The following is a 13,644-nucleotide window of genomic DNA, read 5'->3' as shown; positions in this document are numbered from 1 at the left end:
TCTCTTTCCTCAGCTCTTCAGTCTTATTAGGTTTTAATAATCGTTGAACCTTTCCTTAGACTAATTCTCACTATAATACAGTCCCTCTAAATAATGGTATGACACAACTTTAGTGCTTTGCTCCTCATCTTGCTACAGCATCTACCATCTGTATGCACTATTAAACTGTTCCTATTTATGCTTGGGATTTTTTTTTTTATTACTCATTCCTTATTACCAATCATCTGTTTGTGCATATTTCTATCAGTCTCTCCTCATTCTTGGCACTCATATTTACTGAGAGTCCTCAGAACAATGTTGCTCAACAATTCAACACATTTCTCCCTCAACAGACCCAGTACCCACTAGCTTGCTTTCCCTCAGCAGCTCTGTAATTCACTTGATCGATCATTGTTTTGTAAGATCTTAAGATTATTTGCAATACAGTACTTCACTTCTGTTCTATCTCGATTCATCTTGTGTGGTCCCACCATTTTGTGTTGGTTCATCAGTCAAACTTTACAACAGCACTTAACTATTCTTTTTCAAGAATATTTCAGTAGAATTTCTCGTACGTCTTACTTGTAATGAACATAACTGGATATTTCCCCACACTTCAGGAGTCAGAGAGTGAGTCAGGAGAGAGTCTGGGAGCGGAAGAGCTAGAGCGCAAGCTACGAGAGAAGGCCCTCCTCTCTATGAAACGCCAAGAGCGATCATCTGCAGCCTCTGAATCGGAGTAGATGCAAATATTGTGTATGCCAAGTTTGAGAAGCTTACACAATTGTGCTTGTAGGTGAATGTTAAGCGAGACACCACTCCAGTGTTGGGTTTAATGCCTTAATTGTGGCGAGGGTATTTACATGACCTCATATGGTTGTTGATTGATGAGTGCCATGTAGAAATTACTCCTCTCCACACCATGTCTAATACCATGGTGCATGCTATTATTTTTTTTTTTTATGTACGTAAATGTGGAAGATAGTGAGCTCCATTGTGCAAGTTAAGTGAAAGAACTTGGGTACAGTATATATAATAACAATGTGTAATATAGCATAGATGTTTCTCGTTGCAAAATGGAGAAGCTACATGAAAGTGAGGAGGCAGAGTATGTGAAGAGGATATTCATCTATTTTCCTTGTTCCTCCTCATTGGTTTTGGTTAAAAATACACACAACAGGAAATCAGTCAAAAATAAATACACCAAATACATGTAACAATGTCTCTTTGTGTGAGCAAGTTACTTTATTTACACCAGAAAAAATTTAATGTTTCTATGTCAGGTACTTAAGAGACAAAGCAAGTACAGTAAATCTCTAAATTTACATCAGTTTGTATTGAATGGGAATTAATATCACTTCCTGACGTAAGGTTATATTTATGAAATTTTGCGAGGGTAAATAATAATTGAGGCACTGTATGTCAACCTGATTATATTTTATAGTATATTAATTTCCCTAATTTTATGTTTATAACAATCTAAGGAACAGTCCTGTAGCTTGTTTTTTCAAATTATTTTTTTAATTATGTATATTTCTTTGTTAACAGCAATGTTTTGCATTTGGTTTATTACAAAATAGTCAAGTATGTTGATATCATTACAAAGCACACTATTTTCAGTACATTATTTCTTTAAACCTGAACTTTTTTTATGAAATGGCAGTGTGTGATATGCCATATATATATTTCTTAACTGGAAGTGTTAGTTTCTGATTAAGAGATTGTAATTATGTGAATTAGTGATTAATTGTAAACTGTTAATAAAGATTTTGTACAAAAATGCTATTGTGTATAACTGAATTACAACCCAAAATAATATGTACTGGGAAATAAACAGGCAGTCCCCGAGTTATGACCACCCAATTTGCGATCATCCAGACTTATGAATGGGATTCCAATACAATTTTGTAATTAAAATACCATTTTTTTTACCTTTTCATAATTTTATGCAGTATTACCCCGCCTAACGCGGTTTCACTTAACGCGATTTTTCATATACGCGGTGCCTCGCCAGAAGCGAACTTTCACTTAACACGGATTTTTTCCACATATACCCGGTGAGTGTCCGGTGAGTGTCCGGCTCGAGACGCTATTTTTAGATTTGCCCCACGCGCTGCCTGCCTGTGCTTCTCGCCTCTCCCTCCTCCTCCCTCAGCTTGGGCAAGCGGCGCGGTAAGGTTGCGCAGTGTGTGTCTTTGTTGCGTTATCACTGACGTCATATGACATATCGGACTGTGATTGGCCATGCATCCCTACCCCCCCTCTGCTGCAAGCTGTAATTGGCTTAAAGTATTATGACGTGACCACCCGGGGGAGGGAGGGAGGAAAGACGACGCTTGACCTAGCCGCGGCAGTTTCATCCCTCAAGGCCCCACCGTGTAAACGCGCATCCATTGTTACGTAAAATGGCTTTCGCCGGACCACCACCGCCACCAGAGAGACCTTTCCTTACCTTGACCCAGCGGCACTAAGCCAAAGAAGACACGACGTTCCTTAAGCTACGAGGTGAAGTACCAAATTGTTCAAGATTTGGAGAAAGGAACACGGCAAATTGATCTCGCGCGCCAGCATGGCGTCAACGAATCTATGATTCGCACAATCAAGAAGGATGCAGCCAAGATCAAAGAGCACAAAGTCTGCAGGTGCTTCATCTATCAGGTATTGCCAGAACAGGGTGCTGGCAAAAGTGGAAAATTTGCTGGTGAATTATTTGATTCGTCAGGCGCGACGCAACATGGCGGTGGACATGCGCTCAGTGCAGGAGTACGCACGCGAGCTATACGCAACAGTGTCACGTGAGCTGGGAATTGCAGAGCCCAAACCCTTCAATGCTTCCTCTGGTTGGCTGCATAGGTTTAAGAAGAGGAACAAGATCACCAACATCAACATTGGTGGTGAGGAAGCGAGTGCTGACCGTGTGGCGGCTAGAGATTTTCCTCCGTTCTTACGTGAGATTATGGAGGAAGGACAGTACACTGACGACCAGGTGTTTAACATGGACGAATCTGGTCTTTTCTGGAAAAAGCTACCTTCCAAGACCTTCGTTGTCCAGTCTGCCAGCAAGGTAAGGGGTCGGAAGTTGCAGAAGGAACGCATCACCGTCCTGTTTACCACCAATGCCTCCGGTACCTGTAAACCAAAGTTATCGGTGATTCACACAGCCCGCAAGCCGCACGCCTACAAGAATATGGACATGAACAAGCTTAATGTCCACTGGCTAACCGCACGTAAGGCGTGGATGTCCTCTTCTCTGTCCCTCTTCTGGTTTGACAACTGTTTTGTTCCTGACGTGAAGAAATTCTGCGAGCAACAGAATGTTTCATTCAATATTTTGTTGCTCCTTGACAACGCACCTGGACACTCGCCCCTACTTATGGATCGTCACCCCAACGTAAAAGTGGTCTTCCTTCCTCCCAACACTACGTCATTAATCCAGCCCATGGACCAGGAGTTGATTTGCAATGTGAAAGCTGCGTACTCTGCAAAGAAGTTCAAGCTCCTGAACGACTCTACCAACACCAAGGATGAGTTGCGTATGCTGGGTGACACCGACAGCGAGAGCAAAAGCGACGAGGACAAGGAACAAGAGGTGGCGACTCAAGAACTTCTCGTCAAACAATTTTGGAAGAAGTTTAACGTTAAACAAGCTGTAGACTTCTTGGTGGAGGCATGGGATCTGCTGACTATTGCTACGATTCGTCACGCATGGAGACATGTGTTGCATGGCATACCAGGTGAGAGGAGGAGTGAACCTGTGACTGGTGAGGTTCAGACTGTTGCAGTAGCAGTGGACCTTGCCAGAGAAGCTGCGCTCAATATTACAGCTGAAGGCTTCTCCGAGACCACCAACGAAGACATCCTGGAGGTGATCAGAGATCCTGAAGTGACTGCCGACGAGATGTTGGAAGAAGAACACGTCAGTGAAGAGGAGGAAGAAGGTGCGTCATTCTCCGAAGAACACAGTTTAAGTCATAGTGATATTAAGTGTGCCATAGAGTTTGCAGAGAAAATGAAGTCCGTCCTTTCCCGCGACAATGACGATGACCGCTATGAAGTCTTCCATACCCGGCTGGTGCAGGCTATGGAGCCGTACATCACGGTGTACCAAGACAACATAAACACCAGCCGTCAAAAAAGCATAACCGAGTTCTTCGCCCGCAACCCACCACAGCCAGCCCAAGCCAGTGATAGTGACAGAGGTAGAGACAGTGAAGATGACTTTGAGGGATTTGTCAGGGAGGCCATAACAACTGTGGGTGACAGTGATAGTGACTCACCTGAGGGCCAGTAGCCTGCCCTCTGCCTCGGAACCAGCCTCCATCCCTGTACGCCGACCCATCTCTTCTACTACCGTAAGTGTTCCACCTAACTTTTAGTTTCTCTAACCTAACCTTTATTTTTCCTATGTTAACCTTTATTTTTCCTATGTTGACCTTTATTTTTCCTAACCTAACCTCTTCTATATAACTTGTTTTTTCATACCATCATAAAGTTAAGATAAAATTTTTACTACAACATAGTTATGTGTCGTCAAAAAGTGGAGTTTGGGGGTCGGGCTGGTTTCTATTGGAATTAATCCCATATGTTCTGTTGTTCACTTAACGCGGATTTCACTTAACACGGTACCCTCTGGGTTTTATTGACCGCGTTAAGTGGGGTACAACTGTATTATTTAACCACTATATTTCCAGTATTTACATGATAAATTATGTATTGGATATTGTTCTTTTGAATGGGGAGGGTTGTGCTCTAACCTAAACTATGGAATTCACACTTCTGTCTTGCCAACAATTCGAATTGCGAGCAGGATCCAGAAACGTATCCCTGTTGTAAGGCGGGGACTGTCTGTATAGAGGAAATGTGACACGTTTCCTATGGCTGAACATGTCTATTGCAATAAGTCAATGAAGTGAAAAAGTGACTACTGATTCCTGCAATGTAATACCAGGATTGTTAATAAGTTCAGTGCTTAAATGGTAGAATCAAAAGAAAAAATATTTACTTTTAGCTATATTTATAAATATATCTCAAAGGACTGAAGAGACAATCGACAATCCAAGAACATTACAATTATATACATACATACATACTCTACACGACACCCTTCTGGCTACCTCTGTGGGTGATAACATTGTCAACATGCACTCCAATTACTTCCAAACTGAAATGTCCAAATAATATTTACTGAACAATCAAATCAAGCATTTTTAGACCTTGCAATTACACTCGAACCTGGGCAGTACATTTGCAACCAAAAAATACACGCCCTTCAATTGCTTAAGAGGAAGGAACGGTATCAAAACATAATTAGAAGAAATAGAGAAATTCCAACCAGTGCAATGATAATAGCATAGTGAGAGAACTAGTGGTTGTTTCTTAAAAATAAATGTATTAACATATTGAGAGAAGTAATACACCACATTGAAAACCATCACACAAATAGGTTAAAATTGCAATAAATTTAAAAGCGCCATGGCAAAAATGGTTAGTTTAATTGCAAGCGCTAACATGGCCGCCCTCCAACTACCATATAATGCTCTAAGTTGATTGCTGAATGTCATCATAGTAAATGGTGCTTTGGATATTTCATTAAAATCAGAGATGATAATAAGGTTAAATTCTTACATTATTGCTTAAAATGAATCATTGATCTTCAATTCCCTTTTCTGACAGAACCTACAGTCAGGTGTTGCCTGTAACAATCTTTGTGGAGGTTTATGGTATTCAGATATTACCTCACAATGTAGCTAGGGATGATTTATTGATGTATTTGGATAAAACAATTACACTTCCATACCCAGTGACATTGCCAAACTCAAATGAGGGAGATATACAACAGTTGTCCTCCAGGAGGAAGGTATAACCAGAGCAAAGACTGATCAATAGGCACCTGATTATCTGCTATTGTGCAAGTTGTTTCAGTCAGCTAAGTTACTAAGAGAGAGGAGGGGAGTGATTCTGGCTACAAGTTCTGACAGAAAAAGAGGTTTTCAGAGTTATTCTTCCACTTTGGTGATTATCCTTTGTCATGTAGCTCTCATACCATAACCCAAAGCCTGGTAGGCAAGAAGGTGGTGGAGGTACATTATGGATCAGTTAGACTAACATACCCTGTTAAAGGAAAGTTGATCCTTTGTTATATACTGTTCATGGGGTCAGATTTGTAATATTTTTCCAACTCACCCAATCTCCATCTTTTAGTGATATCTTTGGACCTCTGGCCACTTGCCAAAGGTCATCAGAGCCCCAGACAAATTGGACCAATAGTCTAATGGGAGAAGAGTCAGGTGAAATCATTTCCATGCATAAATTATGTAATACTGTGTAGGCAAGTAAGAAAGTGAAAAATACCCACAGAATTATTGGAAAATTCCAATGATCCATCACATTCAAAACTTAATGCACCATCATGAAACCTAAAACTAACACTTAATACCTAAGGGAATGATATAATGTACCACGAGAGACACAACAAAACTCTGTATCTTTACTTAATTCTTAAGAAAAAGATTAAAAGAAACATGAAGTTCAAGTAGGACTGAAAATCTTACCCACTAGTTCATAAAGGGACCGTCATTATAGCAGCAGGATATAAAACTTGTTTGGGCTCTTCAGGAGCTCAGGAATGGAACCTATTTTCCCCCATAAGTTATTAATATCTAACCATGAGTCCAGCTAAAGAATCAGTCACAATAACACAAAGGTATATCAAGTACACGAAAAATATTCACAAAAGGTTTAGGTCGCCTAACAATTTAATTGAAACCACATTTATGATTCACCTGCTTTTTTAATAATCAATGGGAGTATTTTCATAAGTTATACCTTGCCTGTGTCCCCTGGGGACTAAAACTGACTAGAGCAGCTCACAGTACTGTAAGCTCTCCCAAGTGATTGGTGGGGCTCCCTCTGATCTGCAGCTACAATAGCGGTACAGATTCTCACACACTTATCAGGAAGGCACTTCACAGATCAATCCTAACCAATATGAGCTAACTGGAGACCCTCTGAATGATCACATATGATTAAATCATGAATATCAAAGGTAAACATACCAAATCCTCAATGAACTAGGAAAGGAGGATTTAGCATTCAGATAAGCTTCTGAAACAAGCCTGGTTCTCCAGTGAGCCCCAAACCAGCAACTAGCTTATTGGTTTACACTTTGCCATAAGCCAACTAACACCAGGACTATGGCTATGATGTTGCTCATAAAGAAAAAAAAAACACTAATAGGTGAACTGAGAAAGATATTGCACCAGAAGACTGAAGCTAACCATTCCAGTACAGTATATACTGTAGACCAGCCAGGCCTTCGAGAGATTAGTAAAGAATGTCCACTAACCTTAAGAAATTATCAATTTAGACCTGAGAGTACAGTAGTCTTAATACATTGTGACAGATGAGCCAGTACTCTGATGTGTCACAACAGGGCCATAAAACTTGGCTTTGTGTATTATGACAGCTGTACCGGGAAGTGCCACTTGGACGGGGTCTGATCTTGGTAACATGGCTTGGATCGAAATTCAAAATAGCAAACTGGCCTGAAATCTAGATGATGGAGAGTAGCCTTGATGATAATTGAGCAAAAGTGACTCAATCAGGTCTACTGTCCCTAGAGGGCAACTGTTACATATGTGTTGGTGGTGTTTATGGCAAGGAATGATGACTGGTACATACAGTATACTGTAGATGAACCATAACCATATTACTACAGATAACTGAATACCAAAACCCCTTAACAAGCAGCCCAATTACTTAAGCCATCTGATGATTGCCAGATATGCAATGATATATCAATGTAGTCATATAAAACAATTATATTGTACAATATAGATAATATTGTTAAGAATACAATAAGTGTAATGGACAGTACTGATATATAACAGCAATTTTTACCAGACTACTTGAATGAAACAAATGTTATTATGAATCATCAGATTAATCAATAAAAAGTTTATTATACAGTAAATCATTCCTGTACGGTATTAATATTGATATACAGTACTGTATATTTACACGCATGCATGCATGCACACACACACACACAGTAAACATCACTTAATTGCAACTTAGCTAAACTGGAAGTCTGAATAAAGTCAAACTTTTCCAGTCACAAGACAAAGATCTTTCTAAAACTATTGATGTTCTTCACACAGGGATCAAATAAACCATGATTATATACACAGTACTGTACAATATATGAGTGTGTGTAGGTCTGTACTGTCAACCATGAATAATGGCACAATCACAATGTTAGTGTCATAAAATCTAGGGATAATCAGGACTTGTGCTGCCCTGTCCCAGTAGCACCTAACTTGAATGGTATTATAGGGACGCCACTTTTAATAGTCTTTTACTTGGCTAACACTAGATGATTATATTGAGCAGTGAGGGGACCCCTTTCACAAGTGGTTAATGGTATAGTGTAAAGCTAAATCTTAATTTTCCATCAAAATTGGGTTTTAAAACATGGAACCCATTAGGTTCTGAGTCTTAATGAACCCCAAACTTATTGGCTTGAGTTCAGTCTTCATTTTCCATTATAATTGGGTATTACTGTATTAGGAAATTGGGTCATGACCTTACAAGTACATTCATATTATGGATTATATGTTATCAAGATCATAGTGTACTGTACAATGCTCCTTATGTGCCTCTAATGAGCCCCTACCTTACTGGCAACTTCATCTTATCTATATCTTTGTTTACAAGGCTCTCATATACTGTACAGTATTCTAGAAGGTTTACGCTCTACTTTTGTGCCTCTCACATATCCAGTTATTGTAGAATTCCTCTTCAAAGAAATCTGGTTAATCAAAAACTGTGTGAGTGTGTGTGTGTTTCTTTAAGGATAATATCACCAATAAATTGTTTATATAAGTTACAAAGAACAGCATATAGGCATAACAATTATATAATAGCATAAATCAACACCTCCTTTAGTATGAAGAAAATAGCACTACAGTATTTCATCAATTACCTTTCCTCATACAGGGAAGGAGAGTGAAGCAGTCACGTTGTTAGAAGAACATCCACCAAAGCATGAAAGTTAAACACAAGCCAATGATGGTGCCGAGAATCAGACTGTCGCGCCTTTTACGAATGTTTATTTTGGTCATGAGTGTGTTAAGGAGAGGGAACCTGTTGGACAGGTCGTTCACTTTAGTCTGTATCATCTTGAATGCTTCCCGCTGACTCTTGAGGTGATCTCTCGTTTCGACAGCGATTGTGATTTGTTCGTCAACCATTCCCTCAGTGTTAGCAAGATGTTCACTTTCCTTGAGGTAAAGATCCCGCCGAGAGAGACCGGACAGACTCTTGCTGTTGTTCCTCCCACTACCGAGCAACTGTTCTCGCTCTCTTCTTGATTTTATGGCATTGTTTGTGCGTTGAAATTCATGTGTATAGTCCTGTTGAAATAATTATTTACCAAATTTATTATTAGTTGTGGATTTATGTTCCTTATTGTAATCCGTGTACAGTATACTGTAGTATAGTACTGTACTAATAGGAATGTGATAAGCCAGATAGCTTACTAAACAATGTATATTAAGCTGCTACAGTATTTATCTCTGGACATTCCATTACGAACATCCTAAACCCAACTGCACAATATGAATGTTTCACAAACTAACACACAAATAATATTTGTTTCATTAGTTTATAGTTTGAGAAATACAGTATAGTCAAAATCTCACACAAATAAAAAATAATAGCAGCTAAGAGTTGAACACTGACTATATTCAGCCGTAAAATACTTGAAAATCAATACAGTACCTCATACACACAATATTTTTATCAGTTAGGCAAAGAAAGGCTAGAGATGGAGTGACATATTCAGCTAAAATATTCTGATAAAAGCTTACCTGAAGAATGTCCCTGTGGCGCTGTAGGGTGTGTATGGTGGCAACTGAAGACCCATGAGGACAACTGTTCATTCTTTCGTTTATGTCTGTGAGGCTGGCCAACAGCTGCTCCAACTCTACTGAAATCGTCTCATACCTGCGTAAACAAAAACTGGTAATTAGTTTAATTAATCTAGACTTCTCCCTTGTATACAGTTTGTCTTCACAACATGGCCCTAACACCTCCATCTGTCACATCATACAAAACCTCCCCAAACCACTCAAATACCATCCATCCAGCAACTTTATCCACTCTTCCATTTCTTTCTCTGACTTCCTCTCTTGTCTCACACCATCCACTTGAGAATTGTACATAACAGAACAGAACAGTACAGTACAGTATAGTACATAGATTGGAATCTAAAAAAAGAAGAAAAAGGGGGTTTCTTTTATGTAACTACTGGTGGTTTAAAAGAATACAATCTTTATTTTTGGTGCAAATTAATATTCATGGAGGTACAACCCACTATCACCAGCAATGACAATGGTTGCACAAAGTCAAGGAGCACTAAATAATTCTCTTCGTGTTTTTACATGTGATCGTACAAACCCAGGTCAGAAAATAAAGAAAAATAACCCCAGAATTCATTATAATGCCCATTCAGAAATAAATAAAGCAATTTTCTCTGAATGTAAAATTTAGGTCATCTTCAACAAATCTAGCATTTTTTTCGTGAGTCTAGCACTTTTCTGCCTGGAAAGTCTTGCTAAAAGTGACTTCACTTTATTCTCTTCATTGGTTACATAAGGTAAGTTTTTGGTAATACAGTACAGTGTACTGGAGGAGATGGCTAACACCAGAAGGAGTTGTTCGATTTCGTTTATTTTTTCCACAGATGTTGTTTTATAGATAGTATTTTAAAAGTGGCCCAATCACAGTCCGAAACGTCATCTGACGTCAGCGGTGACATATGAGCGACCTAGCGCGCAGCTTGTCCGCGCCGCTTCCCGCGTAAATTCAGGAATGTACTGCGTAACTAATAATTGGCGCGTCTGGACAGGTGCCGCGTAAATGACCAACCACATATAAAAAATCAGAGTAAACCGAGACTATACTGTATGTATGTCTTTTGTGAAGGAAACGTCATAGAAAAATTGTCTTAAAATTTTCTAAACTATTGATTTCAATAAATAAATTCCTAAGTCTCCCAGGATGACCAAAACTAAAATAATACCAAATACTCCTCAAGGATTACCAAGTTTCATTTTATAGTATTACGATTTTTACAGAAAGTTAGGTAAGGTTTTCAAAGTTTTATTTGATGTTTGGGTAATTATATAGGACTAACACGCGGCCGAAATTGATTGAATACGATTATAAAAATGCCGGACTTTCACTGTTATTTTATAGTGGACACTATTTTAGTTTGTGCAAATTTTCCCTCAAGTTTTGAAAGAATGTAAGGAACAGATTAGCGGACCCCTCGTAAATTTATTTACAAAATCATTAGACACGGGAGTTGTGCCAGACTTGTGGAAACAGGCAAATGTAGTACCCATATTCAAGAAGGGAGAAAGAGCATCAGCGTCAAATTACCGGCCGAAGAGTGCGGGGAAATATGCTAGAAGTATTTAAGTGGGCGAAAGGAATCAATAAAGAAGATATAGATAAAGTTCTTATAATATCCGTGCAGGATAGGACTCGAAGCAACTGTTTTAAGTTGGATAAGTTTAGGTTTAGGAGGGAGATAGAAAGGAACTGGTTCACTAATAGGGTGGTGGATGAGTGGAACAAGCTTAGCAACTTTGTAGTAAGTGCTGGAACACTGGAAAGTTTTAAAAGGAAGCTAGATAGATTCATGGATGATAGAGAGTGGTAGTAACTCTCGACAGGAGCTGCCATGCACAGGCCAACCGACCTATTGCAGACTCCTTATTTTCTTATGTTCTAATTCAATTTAGTGCTTGCCTAGGTGCCTAATTATCCATGAAACGAACAATTTCTACAAGAAATGGTTATCATATCACAACTCACTGATGAAAATAATGTAAGAAAATAAACAGCAATGAAAATAACTCGTGGGCGGGTTAGTCATATATATTAACCTGTGTTTATGGTAATAGTGTTTTAACCCCACATCTTCCTCAAAACCCTTCCCCCTTAGGTAAACCATTGTTGTTGTTCGTGAGTGTTTATATCTCCCTAAACATCCAGCCCCCAAACAAATAAAGGTAAATTTGAACTTCCACCTCCCACTCTGTTAGAAAGTTTAAAATATACTTTTCTAGTGTATTTGTGTGTTTAGACCGAATATGACCTTCATTTACGGCGGAAATTGGCCGGGTTTATTTATCTAATTTTTTTCAAGACTTTTTCGAAAAAAATAATTGCTAAGCGAATAGAAAATACACCAAAAACAGACTAGAAAAACCTAACCTAACCTGACCTAACTGACTCTCACCAAATGATGGAATCACCTATTTCTTACCTTAGTTGGCCTGGAGACCAGGTTCTTGTTCGTCGTTGGATTCTGAGATTCTTACACAACGCCACATATGTTGGTCTTTGCGATATTTACATTCAGTCTTGCTCTTAGTACACTTTACTGAGGTTGGAAGAACACCATGCGATCAAAAAAATGCTATAGTTTCTTCGTTTTTTCCCAAAAACTCGCAATCAACTCTATATAATTTAAGTGACACCCATTGCAGGCTTCCATGGTGGGAACTGAACTTAAATTTCGAAATATGAGACCCAAAATAAAAATCGATTTTGATTGGTCCAAAAAAACTGCGAATTAAACCCAAAATCATTTTAATTGGTTGCCAAAAAAAAAAGGCTTTTGATTGGTCGTGTGACTTATACGGGAATGCATGTGCATGAAGGAGACACAATGTGAAAGGTGAAGTACATGATAAATGGCCCAAGTTAATGAAAGAAAATCAAGAAAATTTTGGATTTGTTATCTCCGTTAATATACATTTCCGGCGGTAATGTAATAGATGAAAATGATCTTATAATTAGACGTCTTATTAGAATATGATAATAGATTAGTGGTAGGAAATGGGAATGTTTAAACACAATAATACCCAAATAAGGACCTTATGGCATTAAATGAATCTTTACCTTAGTTTTCATGCAAGCCAAAACTTTTATATCCCCACAAAACAATAATAGTTTGTTAATAAGTATTAGTGTACACTTACATTTGGTCCCCTGAGAGCAGGGCCACAGTTTCACTGTTTGCATTGGCTGCCGAATTTGATCCATAACTGGCAGCTATTTTACTGAAGGATACCAACTTAACATCTATTTCACTCTCTAACTGTCGAGCTCGTTTCCTTAAATCTTCAAAGGACATTTTCACTTCACTTTCTGCTGTTGTTGACATTTGTCTATGTGTCTGTATACGTCACTTAATAATGATACTAAATCAACTTATTTTACCCGTATTGTGTTCATCCATGTACCGATTAAAAATATAAATTCATAATATTTTTAATAACTTTTTTGAAAAATATATCAATTAGTAATCATTACACAAATATACCCTGAAGTAATTTTTACTTTGTGATCTTGATATAACAGAACAAATTTTACACGTTGCTAAGGCAAAATAGTTAATGTAAATAAAATACCACGAACACCGCCATGGAACTATGTAAATTTTATAAAATATAAACCGAAACAATATAGCGTAAAATTACTATAAATATATAGGGATTTTTAGATTAATTTTTTCTTTGAATATCTACTTAAAAAAAATGAATAGCGCTGCAATATCAGTCGTCATTATTTTCCAACACTGGTCACCTC

The 13,644-nt window shown here is 38.4% G+C and overlaps 2 protein-coding genes across 4 annotated transcripts in view; one reads left to right on the top strand and one right to left on the bottom strand.

Moving 5' to 3' along the window:
* Positions 1 to 1,761, top strand: part of LOC121859538 (serine/arginine repetitive matrix protein 1-like) — a 32,880-nt gene extending 31,119 nt beyond the window's left edge. For all 3 annotated transcript variants that reach the window (XM_042356418.1, XM_042356417.1, XM_042356419.1), the window contains one exon: positions 600 to 1,761. In XM_042356418.1, coding sequence (XP_042212352.1) covers positions 600 to 722 — 123 coding nt within the window. In that variant the 3' untranslated portion in view covers positions 723 to 1,761. The remainder of the gene's footprint in view (positions 1 to 599) is intronic.
* Positions 1,762 to 4,974: 3,213 nt separating this feature from the next.
* On the bottom strand, positions 4,975 to 13,316 carry LOC121859537 (Golgi SNAP receptor complex member 1-like). Its single transcript, XM_042356416.1, has 3 exons — positions 13,035 to 13,316; positions 9,849 to 9,984; positions 4,975 to 9,392 (listed from the first exon to the last, which is right to left on the bottom strand). Exons 1-3 carry the CDS (start codon positions 13,217 to 13,219, stop codon positions 9,003 to 9,005), a joined length of 711 nt encoding a protein of 236 aa, XP_042212350.1. The 5' UTR covers positions 13,220 to 13,316; the 3' UTR covers positions 4,975 to 9,002.
* Positions 13,317 to 13,644: the final 328 nt, after the last annotated feature.

Source organism: Homarus americanus, unplaced genomic scaffold (genome assembly GCF_018991925.1).
Source record: "Homarus americanus isolate GMGI-L3 unplaced genomic scaffold, GMGI_Hamer_2.0 scaffold7626, whole genome shotgun sequence".
Lineage (NCBI taxonomy): Eukaryota > Metazoa > Arthropoda > Malacostraca > Decapoda > Nephropidae > Homarus > Homarus americanus.
This window is presented reverse-complemented; position numbering and strand designations above follow the sequence as displayed.